Source organism: Hippichthys cyanospilos, chromosome 2, assembly GCF_059441005.1.
Source record: "Hippichthys cyanospilos isolate Australia breed blue-spotted pipefish chromosome 2, RoL_Hcya_1.0, whole genome shotgun sequence".
Taxonomy (NCBI): Eukaryota; Metazoa; Chordata; class Actinopteri; order Syngnathiformes; family Syngnathidae; genus Hippichthys; species Hippichthys cyanospilos.
This window is the reverse complement of record NC_142370.1, coordinates 18,280,940-18,303,869: the sequence shown is the minus strand read 5'-3', so window position 1 is coordinate 18,303,869 and position 22,930 is coordinate 18,280,940. Positions and strand designations below refer to the sequence as shown.

Genomic DNA, 22,930 nt, shown 5'->3' with positions numbered 1-22,930 from the left:
AAATCTAGAAACGTCTCCCTTTAAGAGAAATAACAGGATAATTGTACACTTGAACCAACAGAGGGCGCTACTTGCGTCGCCGTGCTTCCTGTTCCGAAAGACTTTTATTTTGAAAGGCAATTGTCGTCACTGTAGACGTCGCGCGACGCAGCCTCTCGGCGTAATGTGGAAAATAGCTATGTCGGAGGAGGTTGGCAAGGCTCTACAGTCGGTGGTGCAGCGGGTCAATCAAGCTGCGTCGCGTAGACCCAAGGTACGTTACGGCCCGGATGTTTCAAGAGGGTGCATCGCACTTGCGTGGTTTGTACGAACTGGCGCTGCGTGGCCACGATTGGTTATGTAAGGTTGACAACCTTTGGATAAGAGACAGCAGTGGGTCTCTAACACCACGCGTGGTCTTGAGGGAGCGTAGCAAGTGCGCCTGCATGCATGCTGATGCATCGTGACGGTCTTTCCGATTTCGAATCCGTGCGCTGTCATAAGTGGCCCACTTACCACTGTACAGTTCTGCGAACACAACATCCACTGTCCCCATACGCGATTTGTTGTCATTAGTTCCCCCCTTGTCAGTTGTATTATTAGTATTATTAATGACTGAATCGTAGAAAACAAAACAAACATTTATATTAGTATGGAAATCATGGACATGTTATTAGCGATCAAAGTTGTATTCCCACCAGCAGGAGCCACCACGGATGAGTCCAGTTGTATTGAATAGAAGAGGTTAACGAATTTGGGCGTAATTTACACAATGCTGCTTTTTATTTTGCTTGCAGCTTGCAATGATGTAGGCCAGTGAGGTCTTTCTGGGTTTTCAGCAGTTGTCAGCAAATTGAAAAAAAAAAAAAATATTAATAATATCTGGACCCATGGATAATTTCTCGTCAAATTAAGAGCTAACTAATTGAAACGTGAATCGACTAATTGCTAAATTGTGTTATAATGGCTTCTTTGCATGCCTTTATTGTATTCCGTTTTATACAGATGTACATGTCATAAGTGACACAATTTTCTTGGGTGGGTACTTGCTTGGAAAAACATATGGGGTTAATAATCGAAAAAGGCGAAGAACCGTTGGCGTAGAATATACTAAAGCCATCCATCCATCTTCTAGAGTAGATCCTCACCATTCTAGTTTTTTGGGTGAGCAGCACTGAGGCGGGATACACCCTGGACAGGACGCCAGGCAATGGCAGGGCAAATAAAAGAAACCACCGTTCAGTTTTGCACCCTTTTCTTCATTAAGGTATGTTTTTCCAAAAGTCATCTACTGCACTTGACTTCATTATAGAACACATTTTTTCCTCAGTCGCTACCAACTGTGTCGCCTCGACTTGTTGCCGTCAGTAAAACCAAACCTCCTGAAATGGTGTTGGAGGCTTACAATCAAGGCCAGCGTAACTTTGGAGAAAATTATGTGAGTATGCGGCGTGCACCATCTCTGCATCTATCTGCGCATCCATCCGCACAAGTACGGTTTCCAAATAAGCCGCACGCTTGTATCTCACTGCCAGGTTAATGAACTCGTGGACAAAGCTTCGGATCCTATAGTAAGTTGACATGTTTTATGAGGTAAATTGTTTGTCTCATTGTTTTATCTTTTCAAATAATTATCCTCTATTTCAGATTTTAGAATCATGCCCAGAAATCAAATGGCATTTCATCGGCCATCTACAGAAGAATAATGTCAACAAACTTTTGAGTGAGTCAAAGCTGACTGTCCTACTTACAGACACGCGTTTAACTATGAGTGTGATTTCACCTTCTTTCCTAGGCGTACCGAATTTGTTCTTGGTGGAGACCATCGACTCTGCAAAACTGGCTGACAAGGTCAACAGCTCATGGCTACGTATCAGAGGAGCGAGCACACAAAGGTTAAAGGTCATGGTGCAGATCAACACCAGTGGCGAACAGAGTGAGTGTTTGCTTCAATAGCTGTATCTTGTACGAATTTTCACAGTTTGATCGTGTGAATGTGTGTAATTACATGCGTGGCTTCAATGTGCAAACACAGGTAAATACGGTCTTGCTCCGGAGGAAACCGTCAATACCGTGAAGCACATCGTGTCTGAATGCTCTGCTCTGCAGTTCTCAGGACTAATGACCATTGGGCGCTATGGCTACAACCTCGCCCTGGGCCCAAATCCAGACTTCCAGGTTAGGAAAACGAAAAGATCTATACAAAATGCTGTGGAGGGTTTCTTTTATATTCTTGCATTTGGTTTCAATAAACATCCGTGCATTTGTCCATCCATGCATTTTCTGTAGCGCTTGTTCTTTGGACTTTGCACATGTATCTGTGTTTAAATAAATAAATACAAAATGTATGTATGTTTTGTTAAGGCTGTTAACAAGATAGCTTGTTTTTGACTTCCTTTTTGACTTTTATGTTAAAGAGTGAAGCCACACCAGAGTAAACAGAGGGAAATAAAAAACAAATTAAAAAATGAAACATGGATGGAAACCAACTCAGCAGTAGGGAGGCTTTACCCGTAACGACAATAGAGCAAAGTTCACATTGATGATACATATAAAGTGATGTATATTCTCCTCAATATGCTTTTTTCTGTCCAAGATTTGTTCTCGTTAAACAATGTTTGCTTGCTCACAGATGCTTTTAAGTCGGCGGCAAGAGGTTTGTGACAGTCTGAAGCTACCTCTGGATGAGGTGGAGCTCAGTATGGGTATGTCTACAGATTTTGAACATGCGGTGAGTAATCGTGGTTAACCTCTTTTTTTTTTTTCTTTATTATTATAGTGTTTAGTGGAACGTCCTAAAGCACAGGTGTCAAACTCTGGTCCTGAAGGGCTGGTCTCCTGCATGTTTGCCAGGTTTCTCTCCCCAAAACACCCGATTCTAATGATTAGCTCATCAGCATGCTCTGCAGGTATGGAATCATATTTCATTTATAATCATTTGAATCAGGTGCGTTTAGGAGTCAAGTATTGAAAACATGCAGAATACCGGCCCCGGAGGACTGGATTTTGACACCTATGTCTTAAAAGTTGGAAAATTAAAAAAAGAAAAAGGAAGTATCCTATAAAAATACCGACTTCATTTCATCAAACTCATCAAAGAATGCCCTGTATTTCGTATACAAGAAGGTTTTTGTTGTACAAGAAAATGTTATGGATTAAATTTGCTGAACCGTCTCAAAGTTCAACTCCACAAGTGTCTTAATTATCTCTACTGAAATAAAAAAAAAAGGAGAAACATGCTGATGACCACATAACTTGACATGAATGTGTCCTGGCTTTTGAAATGAAAACAAGCTGGAGAAGTGTCATTAATCTGCTTCCAATGGAATGTCATGAGAATGTCATAAGTCTCAGCCTACAAGAGCATTCTCAGCGTTTGAATGAACTAGGTCAAGGAAATCTCTTGTCCGTAATCTGACAAATCATATCATAAAGCGGTTTATGGCTTTTTTTTTTTTTTAGTCTGACTTCCAAAACTTGCCACATAATGGCATGTTTCACCTGTTTTTCCCCATTTTGATGTCTCATGTTTTTTGCGGTTATAAAGAAAAACCGCTAACTGCTATTGTGTTGCAGATCGAGGTTGGGTCAACAAACATACGTGTGGGAAGCATCATATTTGGCAATAGGGAGTATCCCAACAGCGCAGCCAACACTCCTGTTCCCAGTCCTGGCCCTAGTCCGGCCCCCAGCCCAGAGAAAACCTCCAAGCAGGTATCAGAAGAGGCCGCCAAGAAAATGCAGCACCTAACGGTCTGAAACTGATGACAAGTTGACAAGTTGTAAGAGAAACAATTCAACTCTAGAATGGGCAAATAAGAGCGCTACAAACCTCCTCACACACAGGATTGCCAAATTAGCGCATAATTAAAAAAATAATGTTTTGTTTTTTTTAAATTCTATTGCCACTAAAAGGTACGACTCTAATCTAATCGTTGTGACTAACTTACAGTACTTCAAGCTTTGAATTTTTTGTCCCATAAGCTGAATCGAAACCGAATTTGTGTTGACATTTTTATATCTACTAATTTAACTATGTACCTCCGTTGTGCAAGTGAAACAAATACTTGATGTATTAAATCTGTCATCCCTTTATAATGACTTCTGTATTCAGTGTATTTTTTTGTACTTTTTATTCACTTGATAGGATCAAATTTACAAATGAATCAGAAGCAAGACTGTGTTTTCAGTAGCTGTGAATTGCGGTATAAAGGGACCAATGCAATGTGATTCTGTTTTCATCGCAGCAGTCTGGAAGGATTTTAGCAGTTGAAATACAGTATCTCAATTTAAGAGGTTGTCATTGTTAAAGATTTTAAATATTGGGGAAAATGTCTTCAAAGGAGTCCTGTGGGATACCAAAGCAGAGCAATAAACTTCACTTTGAGAAATATCACTTTAGCGTTTAGCGTGTGTCTTGAACCTATGCTTGTCAAGTTGTGCTCTGAAACATGGAGGAAAAAAAAGGTTTTAGACCATATGTCTTTATTAATGAAAGGGAGATTCCACATGACTTCAAGGCTGGAACATTTTATGGTTGACTTAGCACGTCTCAAAAACTGGACATTTTAAATGAAACGTCAGTAAACAAAAATCTCATTTAAACCTCAAACTGAAGAATTCACACTTGTGACTTAATCAAGCCTTCCCCATTGAATAACAGCCAAGCGAAGATAGTTTGAATGTATGTCATTTTTGTGGCATTGCCATACATACAGTAATAAATAATTGACAGAACGACCCCCACAAACCAACAAGCTACTTGCGCAGACAAATTAATTTTTAAGAAATGTTACAAGAACACCACAGAACTGACCTATATCTACAAAACAATCAAGTCTCAGAACAAAGTACAATTGGAACCCTTTGGGGCATCTCTATTATGTGGATAGGGAAAAAAAAATGAATGTAATTGTGTCGTCAGACAAACAAGGATTTACACCCCAATCGTAAATATGTACCAGGAGTTGTGTAACAACGTTTGTGTGGCTTATTTGTCTTTCATTGCTAAACGCACTTACACAACTTTCATGTATACAGCACGTCTATACAGAAATTAAATGTTTGAAAATAGGACTATTTCTAATTAAGTTAATGAATATGTATTTGAAACCCCCAAGAAAGCTATTTACAACATTCAAAAACACGCACACACAAAGCGTAAAATCTGTTTTTTGTTTTTTGCATTACCAATAGATCTCCAGTGCTGTCAAGCAAACAAAACAAAAAGAAAGGCAACTCAATGCTTTGCTGTTATAAAAGATTGAGAACTGAATTTACACATTCCTTCATCATCTGTGGCTGATACTCAACAAAAAACATCTCTGCCCGAAATCTTGTATGGCAAGTCTTCGTTCCAGTCATTCAAGTCTGTCACCAAAGTTGTCTTGTCTAATACTCCCCATCACCGCTCTTCTTCACACTCCAGTTAAACCAGTTTCTTAGCTTCGAAGAAGCTCTTGAGGTGCTTCATCTGCCATATGCCTGTGACGATGAGGATGAGCGTCTGGGCAATGGACCACCAGAGGACGCGTTGGTTGGTACTCTCGCTGGTCATACGGAAGCGCTCCTCTCGATACTGCACAAAAACACATACTTGAGGCACTGGAGAGTGAAATGAAAATCGGGCTAGCGGTAAAATGTCACTCACCCTTTGGTAATTTTGCTCCTTCTGGATCTGTTCTACCTGATCTAGAAGCTGTCTCGCGCGCAACTGCAGCTCGGTCAGTTTGTCCTTGGCTGCAATTTCAGGGTAATTATTGGTATGCTCTCCGACCTGAATATCCAGATGCACTCTCTGCAACGTTGGAAAGCTCGCGCTTAGCAATGCATAGGCATAAAGATGAGACTTCACACTGTGACATACTTATCGTTGGCTAAGACCATTTTTCACATTGTAAGTTGCCTGCGAGTCTGACGCCGGCTCTAGGAACGTCATTTGTTTTGTCACTCAGTCCTACCAGTTTCCCTCCAGCAAACAGGGACATCTTGGTGGAGTTGGAGTGCAGACATATCTGGTGCTCTCCTGGAGTATGAGACGTGAAGGTGAACCGACCGTCTGACCCGTACTGACGAGACAGGATGACCTGAAAAGGTCAGGCGAGAACATTCACATTTTCTCTATCCAGTTGAACACCTCAACATGCTCATCATTATTGTCTTAGCAATTATTGCAATAATCTGCTTATCCCATCAGCAGTTGTCACTTACCAAACCTTTCTGTTCCCTGCTCTGGTATGTCTGTCTTCCATCTTTAAAAGGTGAGTTCTTTTACTTTGGTCTGTAAATCGCCTTCCGCCTATATAGTGCTTTTTTTTACCTTAGGCGCTTAAAGCGCTTTACAGTTGACTACTCCCTTAGCTACTTAGTGATGACACAGCATCAGGAGCAACTGAAAGTTCAGTGTCTTGCTAAAGGACACTTCTGCATAGTCACGATGGTCAGGGGGTGAAACCGCATCTTCTTCTCTCACGACCCGCACTACCGCTGAGGCACGTTGCCCAAATTGTATGATGCTACCTTGTTGAGAACGTTAAACTGGTACTCAAAACATGTCCTGTGTTCAGTTTATAAAGTTTTTTTATAATGATGAGTGGTGACAATTTTGACTTACTCCTTAAAACAACATATTTCCAATGAAAAATGGTTTTGAAATTTATCACTCTTCATATTATTTGCAAAGGCAATTTGTTTTCAAACTACAACAAATTCAAAGTTTGTTTGGACATTGAAGACGCCACTAGACTCATTGCAGTTGTGCTTTTTGAGCCCATCTCCTCCTATACTGCCTTCTATTCATACCTTTGCATCAGGATCCTTGATTTCAACATGCATTCCAAGACCTGGTGTGGACGGGAGGAAGGAATTAGTCTGTTTGTCCCAAAGCTGAGTTCGGTATTTTCCTGTAAAGAGAGAAGGTCACCTCATTAGATCGTGACATGATTATCAAAGTTGATATAGCAAGAACAGTCTTGGGACTGCTGCATTGTATTAAATTATATTGCTGCAAAGCCTCATGTTTTCTGTTGAGTAAACGTTCTTCCTAACAAAAAATGTGGCAAAGTTCAACCACTAATGATTTTACCATTCGACTTCAGTTTCATCAACCATTATTAATAAGGCTGACACATTAGCATAAACAGTCAATAGTCAGTGAGTGGATCATTTAAAGATTCATCGAGCAGGAAAACAATCCACGTGTCAAACGCTATGTCACAAAACCGGTAGTCAATTAAAGTGCTCCATCTGATTTGAATCACTCGTACTATCAAGAGCTGGAGTTGAGAATGTGCAAATTATTTAACACCGCCCGCCCACCTCCACCCAGCGAAAAGAGCCTTAATGGACCACGATTTTGAAATATTTGCGACTTTGGTCCTTTTAAAACGTTCACTGTCTCGATCAAGCCAGCTGGTCGCTTACAACGCTAAGCTAACTTTTCCAAGCTAAAATGACTACGTCTTACCCATAACCATGGTTTCGTCTGGAATTTCTTCGATAAAGCATTTTTTCTCCGTCTCTCCTATGTGGAAATAGAGTGCATAGATCGGATGAACCCAGAATGATATTAAAAGAAGTCCAACTGTGGTGGCGGCGAGCATCCTGAACGGAGAAGCCTCTTCAGACTGCAGAGTCGTTGTGTGAGAGTGACGTCGTCATCGAATGCGGAAGAAGGAAGGGGATTTCCTGGTGTGCAAGTTTATTTTGCCCCGAGTTATTTCTTAACCCGCATCAATGTGCAGGGAGCTACAGAGAAAGCGAAACAGATACCTTTCTAGCTATATTAATACACACAACACACGGGTAAATTACTGTCATTTCACAAATTTGTAATATCGTTAATTGTGATAGTGTGCTTATGCTACTGGCGCTCGAAAATGTTCTGCCTGAAAGTCTACACTCGGGGTTATTAATATTTGAAATAGCATTGACTTCGTCATGTGTTTTGTGTTTTACAGTTAACGTCAACCCACGCAGAACGTTTAATGTGGGCAACAAATTGTAAGAGCAGATGATCGATTGGAGGTCTCCCCTATGTTAATGTCCGGTTCTTCTGTTATCAGCAAGCGCTTCTGATAACCGAAGCCGTCATTCCCAGCTAGCCGTGTAAGCTAAGTCGCTAGCTGTGCAGCATTAGCCTGCCTGAGTTGACTAGCTCGCTGGGTTTCTTTCGGGTCTGTAGCAAGCGACTCCCCTAGTGCCTACCTACCTACCAACCTACCTACCCGCTTTTCTGGATCACAACACTGGAAAAGAATAAAAGGTAACACACGGCAGATTTGTAAACATGTTTTACTATCTTCTTCCTAGTTTTTGTGTTGTAGGAAACATACTTGAAGCCGCACACGACACGACTATCCAGAAATTAATCAATATCACTAAATCAACGATTTATTTGTATTTATTTTACCTTACATTTTACACGTATAAAGGAAGAATCTGTCAAGGCGTGTTCCCAGTCCCGGGGTCTACTCCGTCGTTTTTGAGGGATGACGTAATGTTTTATGCGGTCACTGACGGCGTTCATTTGTATCCATGTCGACACGGTACTGATGGTAAAGTTACAACGGCATGGTTCAGAGAACCACTCAGGTGTGGTGGAGGATTTTAACTGTAAATAAGTTAAGGTGACTGTCGTATTAACCGCCGTTGTTTGGAGGGATAATGCATTGATGTGTGTGTTTACATCTGCGTGCAGGGATGGTGCAGCCCCAACCTGATGGCCCACTGCAGTGGAACATGTCAGGAGACGATGGTGGGGGGGCCCTCAGGGTCCCACCTGAGCTGGCAGCCAATGAAGTGGTCACCAGGTTGCTTGGAGACAACCATCAGCTCAGAGGTAGGTGCACCAATAAACTATGTGGTTACCAAACAAGGTTGTCCTGGCAGATGGTGCACAACTCCTCATTTTCTATTCACTTAGATCTACTTTAATCCCACAGCTCTATGGCATCTTAGTTTTGATATGATATAGCCTATTATCAGTTTGTATTTAATGAGTAAGACCTTAACAGAAAGAAACAAGGTAACAAAAGGTCAAAAGAAAAGTTATTGTGGACTGTGAATGCTTAGATAATAGTCCTATCCATTGCAATCTGCAGTTTCGGATTTGCAATGGGCAAGGCGAGGATCCAGAAACGTTTGTTTGGTGTCTTTCCAGTGAGATTCAGGAAGATGACTGCCTAAAGAAAATATGCACATTTCCAGTCATTAATGACATGAGCTGCATGTCAGGCAGAGGCACTGGGGAAATGATGGTCATTTAAGTTAAAAAAAATAAAAAAAGCACAAGCTTATGGTCACATTTTGTGGACTTATCCCAACAAATTAAAAAGACATTTGGGGATGATGAAGTTATAGCGCAAAAAATGTGAAAATATTTCTTGGCAATACCCCACAAGTAGTCCCAAATAGTCCAAATCACAATCCAATTGAAAATCTTTGAGGGAAATTGAAGAAATTGGTGACATGACAAAGCTCCAACCTGCAAAGCTCATATGGCAAAAGCATTAAGAGAAAGTTGGAGCCAGATTGATATAGAGTCCTGTTTATCACTCATTAAGTTCATGTTTCTGAGACTGAGCTGTTCTAAAAGCCAGAGGTAGTACAACAAAGTACTAGTGCTGGGTTGAATTGCTTATTTGTTGTTTGTTTCTTTTTTTTTGTTTTTCATGGTTTCAAATTTGTTTCATCCTTTGCTTGCTCTGTTCAATGAACTGTTAATGACTACCACATTTTTTTGCTTTTTTTTTTTTAATTTACACAACTAAACAACTGTAAGAACATTCTCACAGACTGGTGTTTTCATAATTTTTTGCTAAGGGTTGTAGGTTTTTTGGGGGTCTTTTTTTTTTTTTTACTGACTGTCTAATAATTAGGCAATACACACTTTTTCATGTGTCTTAATTGAGCTAATACTTTAAAGATCTTGATATTTTGATCAATTATATCTCCTGAATGAATTCATTATGTGCATCCATATGACAACTTTGGCTCTTTACCATCACTCTGGCTTTCAGAGGCCCTTCGGCGGAGCAACCTATCCTTGCGTCAGCGTTGTGAAGAGATGGAGGGTTGGCAGAGAAAGACGAGGGAGGATAGGGAATTTCTCAGTTGTCGTTTCCAAGAGGCCAGAGCCCTGGTGGAAAGGCTGGCACAGGAGAACCATTCTTTGCAGGGTCTGGTGACTGGATCAGGCTCCTCATCCAACCATTGCTGTAGCTCTAGTCAGACTGAAAGCTCTTTTCCAGCAAAGAATGGCCCTCTTGATGCACCACAGGTTGGTTTATAAATAAACTTCTTTTTCTCCATGAATAGGAATTTAATCACTCGATGCCCCATATGCACAGCAGTACATTAAGCATTTACGATGGTTACATGCGTTCGGTCTTCACTTGTTTTTAGCTACTGAGACGTCCTCTGAAGGATATATTAACATCATTCATTAAAATTTGATATTGCGTTCTTGTGTGATACGTGGAAATACTACCAAGCTTTGGAACGTTTAACAATGAAAGGATAGCACCTTCAGCTAACTCGCTGGTGAGCCAGCTGTTGTATTGATCAACTCAGCTCAACTTTTTATGTAAACATGTTTACCTGTGAGCCAGTACTACAAGGATTTGGGCAGGTTTTACTTTCGCTGACAGGTTGACGTCAACATCCTCATTCTAACAGTTAGTGTGTGCTTGCCCACCTTGTCCTTATTTGATCATGAATAGACACAGAGACAAGTAAAACCTTAAAAGGGAATGCTACCATAAAACTCATAATATCAAATAAACAACTTTATAACAATCTGTTTTTTCCTTCAGATCCTGGATCAGCAAGAAAAGAACACAGTGAAGGAAGCTGATCAGCGCACACAGACAACTTCCCCTCATAGCTTGGTAAAATTTGAGTGGACACCTGCAGCATGAGCTGTGGGTTCTATATATATATATTTTCCATCTAATGAGCATGTCTGTTTTAGGGTGAAGCAAGTTTAGGTAGTTCCATGGGTAGTGCTCTCAATAGCCCCCTTCCCTCCCTAACTAACGGACAGGTGAGACTGCTCATCAAACCCTATTTTACAATCCATTCTTCCTTGTTGCCCTGCCTCTAGGTGATGTTTTCCTACTACTTTATCGTGACCAAAAGGCCTGTCAAGTGCAAAACAAAATGGAGCCCTCCACTGCTAGCTCTTTTGATACTAATTGTTCTTATCAACAAATTACCAGTATCATCTTCTGCGAGAGAAACAATGTGATAGCAAAAGACCATTTTGGCATTGTGGGGACTTCTGGTGTCGCTAGAAGCCATTGTCTCATGATTGGGCTCATGGGCACTAATTCTCCTTATTTATTTACTCCTGGAAACCTCTGTGTTGGACGATGAATTAGAGCAGCAATTCTATTGCATCCTCTGTCTATTAGTGCTTCATGAGCATATGCTTGGTCTGTAAGCAACTTTCCCACTTCATTTATGGCTCTCTGCATCTGCTTATTCATGATTCTGTCACATTGCATGCCTTTCTCTGCAGCCCATTGAGAGTGCCAACGACTTCCTGCAAATGAAGAACCATAAAGAAAGGCTGGAGGAAGCCATGCGAGATCTGAAAAAGAAAAATGAAGAACTAGAAAGGCAGAGGGACGAGAGCGAAAAGGAGAGAGAGCGAATGCGTCGCTGCATTGATCAGCTGGCGGTTAAACTGGCCCAAGCACAGGTAACAGTGATCCAGTGAGGCCCAAAATGCTGACTGTCATCAGGGGCTAGATGATGAGTTTATTCTATTCATTAATTCCACTTCAAGGATGCTGGAAGGTTTTTATTCCCCCCTTATTAAGCTTTTTTTTAATATTTTTTTAAAGGTAACAACAGTACGCTGAATACTGCCCAACACATGGTGCAAAAGCAGAGTGTTTCCAATCACAAAAATAATTTCCAAACGTTTCCTTGCATCACATGTACAACTGTTTGAGAGAAAAAAAAGAGTGAGCTGGAGGAAATGAGGCCTTCCCGTTATATAGAGACCAGTTTAGCCATGCAATTCGATTAATTTGGCCCATTTCATAATGTTAGATAAGTGGAAATTTAGAATGTGAATTAAGAGTCGAATTAAGAGAATGTGAGTGAAGAGTTTTTATACATATGACAATTGAAAAAACACATTTTGTTTTTAAGGGCATATTGATCAGCGCCAGTGTTCCCTCTAAGCTGTGCGCATGCACAATTGGGCACTGCTCGCATGCACAATTGCGCACTGCTCGCACATTCTCAGCGCACAAAAAAATCTATGCTGCGCATAAAACAAAATGCAATATAAACATATTAAATAATATCTAATATTAGACCTCATCTGACTAATTAGACCAATATCGTTTACTGTACAGGGCCGCAGCTAGGCACCTGGATATGCTCACAGCCCGCCCTCCTTCCTTGCTCATTTATGACAAAATGTGAGTTATCTGATATAGGTCACTTTGGGAGCGACATCAGGTATGCACAGTTCACAGTTAATACAGTATGAAGGCTTACATGAATGTCTTTGATAGGCAAGTGGCGCGACTGATGAAGCCGGTCAACACCGCACCGAAGCGCAACACTCCTCTGACTGGTACAGCATTTTATGACAATCTTTGTTTTAAAGAGTTTCATTTTTAACAACTAAATTTTCCAATGTGTCAATAGCACAGTTCATTTAACCTTGACTACTTTACGTACAGTTGTATTCAAAACAATAGCATTCTGTTTAAAAAAACGAGTCAAGCCCCAAATCCTTATAATAGCTTTTATTTCCATGCATTGGGAACACTGCCCATTATATTCTAAATATAAAATGACAAAACATGAAGAAAAAAAGCATACATTCTTGAATCACTTACCAGAAAATGGAAAAAAAAATGAACATTGGGCTGTTAAAAAAATAGCAGTGTCTGCATTTTACTGTATATACTCATATCTACTGAATAAACTGAACATTATTCAGGATTCAGCATTCCTATGAATCACTAAACTAATATTTAGTTGTATAGCCACTGTTTCTGAAAACCGCTTCACATCTATGTTGCATGGAGTCGACCAACTTCTGGCATCTGTGCCCAGGATGATTTGACACCATATTTAATGTCACCCCACAAATTTTCTATCAGATTAAGGTCGCTTACTGGTGTGTTTGGTGTCGTTGTTTTGTTGTCTTGTCCTCTTCAGCATAAGGCAACATGACCCCTTCAAGTACTTTTATGTATCCAAACTGATCCATGATCCCTGGTAAGCGATAAATAGGCCTAACACCATATTAAGAGAAACATCCCCATATCATGACGCTTGCACCACCATGCTTCACTGTCTTCAGAGTGTACTGTGGCTTGAATTCAGTGTTTGGGGGTCGTTTGACAAACTGTCTGCGGCCCTTAGACCTAAAGAGAACAATCTTACTCTCATCAGTCCCCAAAATGTTTCTCCATTTCTCTTTTGGCCCGCCACTGTGTTCTTTGGTAAATTGTATCCTCTTCAGCACATGTCTTTTTTTGTAACAGTGGGACTTTGCGGGGCCTTCTTGCCCATAGATTAGCTTCACACAGGTCTTCTAATTGTCAAAGTACTCACAGGTAACTTCAGATAGTCTTTGATCATCCTGGGCTAAGTTTTCATCATTCTGGCTATTTTTCGATCCATTCGAATGGTAGTCTTCCGTTTTCTTCCACGTCTATCTGGTTTTGCTTTCCATTTTATAGCTGTCACGGTTATCTTTAAAAGAAGACTAAGACGAGCCCAGCTGTTAGGCAGCAAAATAATAACTCAGACCAACCAAGATTGACTTTTCTCTTCTGGCAAAGGTTCAGTTCTTTTTGCCTTTCTTGGATGCCTCCATGTAACGTGAAGATGGTTTTGAGGCAATGATAAAAATCATCCACTGTTTCATCACTCTTTTGAGTACATCTAGTTATCTATTTTGGATTTTGAATGCGTTTGTATGCAGTCACACATCTTACCATAATTTGCACCAGAGGGGGTAATGGTACTGCTATCTCTTCATACAGCATAATTGTCCCGGCACCATTCTTTCCTGTGAAAGGGCCGGCTATCGTTCCATACTTGGAGCCCGTGGTCAATGCTAGCAATTTAAGAAATTCCCTCGCATTTTTGATTTCCTGTCTGGCTGTGTTAGTTGCCGACAGGGTAGTAGTGGCTGTAGTCAAATCACTGTCTACTTTTTTTTTTTTTTTTTTTTGCCAGCCACTTTCCTCTCTCTTTTCTGTCTGGCTATATCAACTAAAGCCTTGCATTTATACCACTCTTTACCATGTTCACTGGTTTTCCTCTTTTCTCTGTCCTTCAATGACAACTTTCTCAACACTTTCTCCAATTATTGAAAAATCATATCGAAAAATCATATCTTTTTAGGTCAGACCGTTCGTTTAAGGTCCGATGGACCGTTCAGACTCGTCAGACTGAACCCTTCAGACGCTCGTTTAAGGTCCGATGGACCGTTCCGACTGAACCCGTCAGACTTGTCAGACTGACCTTTACCGTTCATTTAAGGTCCGATGGACCGTTCGTTTAAGGTCCGATGGCCCGTTCAGGCTCATCAAACTGACCTTTTGTTCTTGCAATCTCTCCGCTGGTCGAGTCACTCTGGTTCGTTGGATGGTGTTTGCGTTCCTCTGGTGAGCGGTGTCCGACGTCTGGCCTCGTGGAAAGGAGGGCTTCCAGAATCAGACGGATTCCAACGGTGCACCGATTGGTTCAGCCGTCGTCGATCGTCCACCAAAGAGAAGGCTTCTTAACCACCCGGCTCGAAAGACCAAGTTATGTCACGATTATCTTTAAAAGAAGCCTAAGACAAGCCCAGCTGCTAAGCAGCAAAATAGTAACTCAGATCAACCTAGATTGACTCTTCTCTACCGCCAAAGGGAAGGCTTGGCGTACATTTTCATGCGTTGCCAACAGCTTTTGACGCTCAAGCGTCCCCGCCTGCTTTTTATTCATTCAGCAAAGCATTGCGCATTACAAGACATAACAAAAAGAGCCAGCCGGGTGCCATCAGCAGCTGGCTCACACTTTCCTGCGTCAACAGCTTTATTTAAGGACTGAGGCGAGATGAACTAGGACTGCATAAATGGATAGCAATGCACACTATTCTAGACAGGAAATAAATGCATAACAACCTAATATATGGTTTCTTTCACAAAAGCACTGGAGTTCATTTTAGCAGAGCAGCCCATCATTCTCTGCATTTCTTTATATGTTTTCCCTTCATTAATCAACATTTTAATCAAAGTACATTTTTCTTCTAAACGATGTCTAGACCGACCAGTTTTTCTCAGGTTTTCAGAGAGAAATGCATGAGCAACATGTGCTGGCTTCATCATTAAATAAGGGCTGCCTGATTGACACCTGTTTTTTCACAGAATGAACGACTTCACTAATTGAACTCCACACTGCTATTTTTTTGAACACGCCCTTTCATTATTCAGATACACAGACTCAGTAGCATTCATATCATGAATGTTGGGTCTGTTGGTGTTGTATGACCCTATTACAGCAACTGGTAAATTATTTGCCACGCAGTTGTATAATTTCTACCAAAACACATTATTCTTGTTGGACTATTATTATTTTGAACACAACTGTATGCGCATACAATATTTGGGTTAAACATCCAAGAGTGGTTGTCTTCTTGGTTTTATGTCCTTGTAATCAAACCCTTATTTCTCTTATATCTACTTCCCTTCATTCCTGTTCCTTGTAACAGCTCTAGCCTGGCTAAACTCACAGAGCAGCTTCAGGCCACGCAGGGCAGGTGAGCCCACAGCTCTGTGTGGCTTTTTTTCCTGGTTAAATGCATGTGGACACTCTACTTTCTTCTTCTTTGTTCTACACCGTGACTGTTGTGACCGCTTTTGTTTTTGTGACTTTTTCTATTTTCTTGTCTTTTTGCAAACATTGTTAACAGTTAGACCAGATCTGAAAACAAGCTTTTTTATTTTGTCACATTGAATCTTTTGTTTTAGACATGACAAGTGTCAAGAGGTACTATTACAACACAGCATTACAGTTTTCTTTTATACAGCTTGATAAAAACGTCCATGACCAAAGTTATTAATGTCCTTTCAAAAACATAGTGTTTAAAAAAAAAAGTCACATTTAGGATCAATTTTGAAAATATAACAATTCGACAAATTGGGACTCATCGTCACACATATGCATAATTTGATTCAATTAGATGTTTTAGATTTGTTAGTGCAGTATTCCTGAAGATTTTTTAGTGGTTACTTTTCTTCTAGTTTAAATGGATGATCATTTTCAGACATAACAATTCAATAAAAAATAGGTATCGGGAGCTCGAGAAGAAGCTTGAAAACCTGCAGAAGAGTTCTGCACAGCGTGACAGGACCGAGGCTTTGCTCAAGCAAAAGGACAAAGACTGCGAGGCTCTCAAAGCTCAGGCAACATCGCTCTTAGCAGAACTGAATGAGAGGCAGAGCTGCCTGGACAAAAGCGAACAAGGACGCAAAATGCTGGAGGAAAAGTATGCTATCTCTTCAATGTGTACTTGAGATGGACATTCAGCACGTGTGAGCTCACATTATGCACTTTGCTGTATTTATGTGCAGGTTGTGCAGTAAAGTGAAAGCCCTGCAGGTGGCAGAGCAAGAAATGGAGCAGCAAAGGAATCAGCATCATGTGAACATGGACAAGCTTATGTTGCAGATTCAGAGCTTGGAGCAAGCCCTCAAGACAGAGAGACAAGTTGTCACTGTTGAAAAGTGGGGACACACACATGCACACACTTCAGAAAGCATTATTAGCAAATGTAGTACACTCAGCTCATTTTTGTAACAAGTGTTTTTACCAAACTATATAATGTACCGAGTTGTTAGTTTTCATCTATTATAGTTGTGCTTAAAATACAGTGGCCATGTTAGCACTTCTTTTTCAAATCTGTGTTAGAATTTGATTATGTAGATAAACTGTTGTACCTGGTTTGAAAAATGTACAGTCCTGGCACCTGTAAAAATAACAACTATAGTAATGAATAAGTTGATCCTACATGCCCTTTTGGAACCGCATGCCAATGGTGGTGCAAAGGCAACATTCACGCGTTTCATGTCATTTGAAGGGACGCCCCTTCTATCACGGCTGCCACTTATGTCCATACATCGCTTTTGATGGGAAAGTCGCCTCTGCAATCATGACTTCCAAATTGGTGTGTGTTATAAGTCTGTTCTGGTCCACAGTAAGCCTTTTTTATGGGGAGAGCAGAGCAACCCCATTAGAGCTTGCTTCTGTAGCTGGGGATCAGAGCACTCAAGTCCCTGCCTTTGGCCGGCACCCAGCTCACACTGCACCCGACCCCTATGGCCCCTCCCACAACTGGTGAGCCCATGGGAAGGGGGACCCATGTTGCTGCTTCGGGTGGAGCCCAGCTGAGCCCCATGGGTGTAGGCCCAGTCACCAGGCTCTCGCCAGCGAGCCCCTCCTCCAGACCTGGCTCTAGAGGGGGGCCCCGGTTACCCGCGTCCGGGAAAGGGAAACCTGTCTCCATTAATTCATCATAGAGGAATGGGAGATCGACAGGCGGGTCGGTGCACAGCGGACGCTGCACCAGTCTGTCATGGTGAAGAGAGAGTTGAACTACATTCTTGCCCTCACCTATGGTCACGAGCTGTGGGCTGTGACAGAAAGAACGAGATCCTGGATACAAGCGGCTGAAATGAGTTTCCGCCATAGGTTTTCTGTGCTCTTTGTTCGAAATAGGTTGAGAAGCTTGGCCATCTGGGAGGGACCGCGTTGAGAGGAGCCAGTTGAGGTGGCTCAGGCATCTGGTTAAGGATGCCTCCTGAACGCATCCCTCCCGAGGTGTTCCGGGCAATTCTCACTGGGAGTAGGCTCTGGGGTCGGCCCGGGATACACTGGAAAGATTAGTTTCTCGTCTGGCCTGGGAATGCCTGGGGATCCTGCCAGAGGAGCTGGATGAACTGGTAGGGGGAGGGAAGTCTGGGCTTCCTTGCTCTAGCTGCTACCCCCCCGGCCCAACCCCGGATAAAACTGTAGCTAATGGATGGATGGATGGATGGAAGGCAGCGCAAGTCAGAAACACGAGATCAGTCTCTGTTAACACTACTTTGGAAAATGAATTTTTTTTAGACAATTCTGGAACTAACACATTAAACAGTTACTTCAGAAGGGAGATTTTGAGTGGACTGGACACTATTATGTGTCCATTTAATTGATTTTCCACTATGCAATATTTATTTTTTTTGACTTTGACTCAAATACTTAGTTATCTAAAGCCTGGTTTTCACCACAGTTATTTACCCTACTCTATTCGTCATGAGCCCAGTTTCCACTGAGAAATCTCTCAGAATCAACTCTATTCGCTTTTTCTGGTACCTACTGCTTTGTGATTCCAAAAAAAATAGCCTGGTTACAAAACGTGACATAAGTACTTTGGAGGCCGTCAGTCGAAACATGGCTTTGATATAAAGTTCACATTTCTTAAGTCAATGTTAATTGGTATTATGAGAGAGTTTCCAATATTAAACCGCTGGCAAGCTTTGTCTGTAAGATCATTTCACTAATCCCTCCACCATTTACTAAAGTGCATTAGACAAACATCGTACATACATTTTACACTTACATTGTACATAACATGCACTGTAAATAAGCAAACATTAATCACGGCTGCTATGTTGGTAGCATTGCTTATTTTTAATAGCATTACTAGAACACTAAATGTGACCAAATATTTGCTTCTGTCTGGTTGTTTTTACTTGGTTGCAGTCGACGGTTTAAAAATGTACTTAGTGGCACAAAATGGGCTGAAATAGTGCTCATTTGTTATTGATCACTGCCAACTCATAGTGACACTTAACAAAAGGGATTTGGGGGGGGGGGGGGGGGGGGGGCAAACTCCTCTTTACCCAAATGCAGTTATTCATTGCCCTCTTGTTTTTTCTTTTGTTTTTTTTGTTTGTATTTTTTAGGAAAAAATTGACACAGCTTCAGCATGCTTACACATGTCTCTTCAGAGATTACGATTCCATACTCAAGAGTGAGGTAAGGTACACTGAATGAACGATAAACTCCTGCTCATACAATCTCTTCTACTCATATCGAGTTAATTTTTTCACATCCATCTACCATGTACCACCTATTTTTTCCAGGGTGGAGATCTATGCAGCCGACTGGAAGAGGCTGAGAGAGCACTTGCCCTGAAGCAGGACCTGATTGACAAACTCAAGGAGGAGGTAGAGCAACAAAAAGGCTCACTAGAGACGGTTCCTGTCCTCACTGCACAGGTAAAAGTTCTTAATTTTAGGCAAGTACCTACGTGTTAGACCAGGGGTCATCAACTCCGGTCCTGGAGGGCATCTATCTAGTATTTTTTTCAGTGTAGCCCTCCTCCCGTGCACTTGATTCAAATTATCGTGATCGTTATCGTTCTCCTGCAGAGATTCCTGATGAGCTCATCATATGAATTAGGTGCGGCGGAGGAGGGTTGCACAGAAAAAATGCTGGATAGGTGCCCTCGAGGACTGGAGTTAGTGACCCCTATGTTAGACATTTTGTATATTGTTCTTTACATTTGAAATGCCTCTAGCTGCTTCAAATCCTTCAGTGTGTCAGAACTTGCCATTTTCCCTCCAGCAAAGGAGGAAATCTCTGAACACAGAAATCTACTGAAAAATGTTGTTACCATTCATAAACCATTAGTTTTACATTCTTGAAAAAAAATGACATGTGACTGTAGAGTGCACTGTAAAACTCGTTTAAATGTCTAATGGTCTGTAGCCTTAACTAATTGCACATTTTGCACATCATTGTCTTTTAGGGTTGCCAAACCTCTGATCTCTGGCTGGGTTACGTTTTCATTTCTTATAATCAAGACATTGTTTTGGATGTACTTTACATTATGAACTAGTTGCTGTGCTTTATTTTTCATCTTTTGCAAAAAAAAAAAAAAAAAAAAGTATGCTATTATTAGGACTATAATTGCACAAGAGCAGCAGAAGAAACAAGTAGGCAATGTGTATTTAATAGCTTTTGTTTTTCTACAGATTAAGCATAGTAGTATTGGTATGTTTAGTAGGTTGAATATTTTGCAGGCTTACATGGCTTTCAAACCCTGCACCAATTGTTGTTTGTGTTCCCTAGGCAAATATATAGTAAGTAGCACCTGCATGTGAGCAAGTTTATTCTGTGCATGCACTTTGCATTGAAACTACATAAAGCAGTGTATCAGAATGTGGTCCTAAAACCTCGCTTCTCCTCCATTGTAATTTGTTTTTAGGCTGAGATCTACAAGGCAGACTTCCTTGCAGAACGAGAAGCAAGGGAAAAACTAAATCAGAAGAAAGAAGAGCTGCAGGATCAGCTGACTCATGCTTTGGCTGAGATTGATAGGCACAAACAAGAAGCCGCATCCCGGTAAATATCACTGTCAAAAAATGGAACCTGCCGGATTGGTGAATCCGGTCACAGGTAGTTTGTTGATAGCTTTGACAGTTTACCCACGTACTTAGAGGAAGTCACAAGTAATTGCTTTAAATTTTCTGATCCAGGCATCCATTTGACTGATTCAAAAGGAAGCTATGCCAGTATCAAGTTTTACTTCAGCTTTCAAGGATCGCTCTTGGCACAGTCACGATTAAATCAGAAATCTGCATCTTATATTATGCTGGGAAAGTAGTCTTTGATTGACGTCAAGCAGGTTCATGAAAGTTTCAATATCTTTTTCTATTCAAGGGCACGTGTGGAGCAAATGAAGCTGAGGCATCAAGAGGACTTTCCATCACGGGTTCCACACGTTCCGCCTCCGCAAGGTATATTGCTATTGAGTAAGGAAAGAGGCTGTCTAGAATGTTAAAAATAAATACTTTAAAAAAAAGACATTGCAATACTATGCTGATTTAAATGGTCTGTTTTCATGTCATATATATATAAACCTTCACTCCGACGCATATTTCTGCACTTTGAAGTGGGGAAGTACTGTATATGATACAGCAAGTTTACTTGGCACAATGAAGTAACAGCAAAAATATTTTTTTTAAATTGTGCCCCTGAGAGAAACTGCATGTGCTCTATCAGGTGGATTTTCTGCCGGAGCTTTCAACACAGCGCCCCCTCCATCCTCATACCGCAATCCAGGATTGGTGCAGGTTGTTGATCCAGGAGCAGCAGGAGTTGAGGATCTACCAGATTTATGTTGTCCCAAGTGCCAGTACCAGGCTCCAGATATGGACACGCTGCAAATCCACGTTATGGACTGTATACAGTAATCGATTCAGAGTTCTGCTTCCTTTCAGTAATCTAACATCGACCAGCCATACTATTATAATCACTGATAGGTGAATTGAATAACATTACTCTGTCACATAGCACCTGTAATATAGGTGAATTGAATAACATTACTCTGTCACATAGCACCTGTAAAATTGATCGAGATTGTAGACTTTCGTATGTCGCCATTTTGCCCTCAAAGTGTATTTCACTGAATCAGAATCTCTGGAGATGTGGTGAATTACTATTATAAGGGATCAGAGGAAGTGACCTAAGAACAGGGTCATGGGTGCTAGTCATTGATATAATATTTGTAGAGAACAGAGTCTACATTTGTTGTTCATCAGAAAGGTACTAAAGCACAACCTTTTATTTTTGTTTTCTTTTATTCTTTATCCTTTTTTTTTAAATAACTGCTGTTTAGATGCTGAGCCATGCAGCTAGGTAGCTCAGTATGTTTTTACATGCCAGAGCATTTACTCCCTCAACTGTAATATTTGTATAACAAGACAGGGGCTTACACTTCAGTCCATTTGAGTTTTTTCAGATGGACTGGACAGGAGGCACACACCTAATCAGTTTGATGTTAATCGTTTGGTGTCACAACACTGCGTGGACTCCATACGAGCTCTGATGTCAGAAGCTCCAATACAGTATTAATCTGAAGGTTATAGTGATATGGCTGGTCGGTGCTTCCAGCTCGGTTTGTAGCAGGGGTAAACAATTTTGTAGTCGCACCTTATTTGCACTTAAATGGAACACACATGAATTCAAGATAACCTAATTCGATATGGATGTGAAAAATGGCTACGATGGAATAAAGATGTGCCAAACAAAGGAAATGAAAAAAATCCTTCTTGATCTGGACCACAAATTCACTTTCTGCTTTTCCACTTTTGTTGCTGCCTGTTGCTTTTCCCAGGGTCCACCTCCTTTTCACAGTTATTTTTTTGACTGTGGACTGGCAAACAAGGACATTTAACAGGGTTTGTACACAGTCCCTGATTTCTTATTTTCCCTGTCCCTCTTTATTCTGCAGAAATAGTGGTTTACATATTAAGGATGGAACAGCTGATGCGTGTGGGAATAAATGTGTCCTTTAATTGTCAGCCACGGTTGATTAACAATAGGTAGTCTGTGGACCTTAGATGATACAGCCTAAGAAATAAAAGCTATATCTCCCTGAAGGGTAAACGTGAGAGAAAGACCTAGTGAAGCTTGAAGTTAAGGTGTATATTCAAATATGGCATGTTTTGCTCATAATGTTACAGGTCTGCATTACCTCAAAACATATCTTTACTAGAGATGGTTAAACTCATTGAACAAAGTAGCCACTTTGTACTGTGTCTGTGTATACTGTTGACTGCATCACTGCTAGATCACTGATGACCATTATTCTGTACTCTGCCGTGTAGCTTTCAATTATGTAAGAATGTAAGAGCAATGTTTTTGTGAGTATTGTCTGTAATGATGGATGCTCTCTGTTGGTGTAATGAAACCTGTTTCCATCAGTTACAAGTTCCAAAATAAATCCAATTGTTTTGGCTCACTGATGCCGTTAATTGCTGAGAAAACATCTACGAGGTGGCTCCATTCATAACAGTTCGAGTACAGTAAACACTCTTGGTCTTTCTTGTTCCCCCCTGTGATAATGGAAATAAAGTTGCCGGAATTTGAAATTGTT

General features: G+C 41.0%; 3 protein-coding genes across 9 annotated transcripts; 2 read left to right on the top strand and 1 right to left on the bottom strand.

The window, feature by feature from the left end:
• Nucleotides 1–104: 104 nt before the first annotated feature.
• plpbp (pyridoxal phosphate binding protein) lies at nucleotides 105–4,080 on the top strand. Of its 3 annotated transcripts, none has more exons than XM_088439782.1 (9): nucleotides 105–253; nucleotides 1,115–1,246; nucleotides 1,310–1,417; nucleotides 1,515–1,550; nucleotides 1,627–1,702; nucleotides 1,775–1,915; nucleotides 2,015–2,157; nucleotides 2,612–2,710; nucleotides 3,556–4,080. In XM_088439782.1, the coding sequence occupies exons 2-9, from the start codon at nucleotides 1,190–1,192 to the stop codon at nucleotides 3,736–3,738; spliced, it is 843 nt and encodes a 280-aa protein (XP_088295908.1). In that variant the 5' UTR covers nucleotides 105–253; nucleotides 1,115–1,189; the 3' UTR covers nucleotides 3,739–4,080. The 3 variants fall into 3 exon arrangements, with proteins under 3 accessions (XP_088295908.1, XP_088295916.1, XP_088295927.1); XM_088439790.1 differs by having other exon boundaries at nucleotides 131–253; nucleotides 1,120–1,246; XM_088439801.1 differs by lacking the exon at nucleotides 1,115–1,246 and having other exon boundaries at nucleotides 149–253.
• Nucleotides 4,081–4,447: 367 nt separating this feature from the next.
• On the bottom strand, nucleotides 4,448–7,639 carry tmed4 (transmembrane p24 trafficking protein 4). The gene is made up of 5 exons (XM_088439808.1): nucleotides 7,445–7,639; nucleotides 6,781–6,881; nucleotides 5,940–6,065; nucleotides 5,630–5,776; nucleotides 4,448–5,557 (listed from the first exon to the last, which is right to left on the bottom strand). The coding sequence occupies exons 1-5, from the start codon at nucleotides 7,578–7,580 to the stop codon at nucleotides 5,408–5,410; spliced, it is 660 nt and encodes a 219-aa protein (XP_088295934.1). The 5' UTR covers nucleotides 7,581–7,639; the 3' UTR covers nucleotides 4,448–5,407.
• Nucleotides 7,640–7,677: 38 nt separating this feature from the next.
• ikbkg (inhibitor of nuclear factor kappa B kinase regulatory subunit gamma) lies at nucleotides 7,678–22,795 on the top strand. 5 transcript variants are annotated; one of them, XM_088439734.1, is made up of 17 exons: nucleotides 7,678–7,782; nucleotides 7,938–8,085; nucleotides 8,162–8,242; nucleotides 8,678–8,818; nucleotides 9,999–10,258; nucleotides 10,794–10,868; nucleotides 10,952–11,023; nucleotides 11,501–11,683; nucleotides 12,513–12,574; nucleotides 15,716–15,763; nucleotides 16,295–16,492; nucleotides 16,578–16,730; nucleotides 18,951–19,023; nucleotides 19,131–19,265; nucleotides 20,258–20,394; nucleotides 20,713–20,789; nucleotides 21,055–22,795. In XM_088439734.1, the coding sequence occupies exons 4-17, from the start codon at nucleotides 8,680–8,682 to the stop codon at nucleotides 21,243–21,245; spliced, it is 1,803 nt and encodes a 600-aa protein (XP_088295860.1). In that variant the 5' UTR covers nucleotides 7,678–7,782; nucleotides 7,938–8,085; nucleotides 8,162–8,242; nucleotides 8,678–8,679; the 3' UTR covers nucleotides 21,246–22,795. The 5 variants fall into 5 exon arrangements, with proteins under 5 accessions (XP_088295860.1, XP_088295887.1, XP_088295878.1 ...); XM_088439761.1 differs by lacking the exon at nucleotides 10,952–11,023 and having other exon boundaries at nucleotides 7,938–8,242; XM_088439752.1 differs by lacking the exon at nucleotides 15,716–15,763 and having other exon boundaries at nucleotides 7,938–8,242.
• The last annotated feature ends 135 nt before the right edge of the window (nucleotides 22,796–22,930 follow it).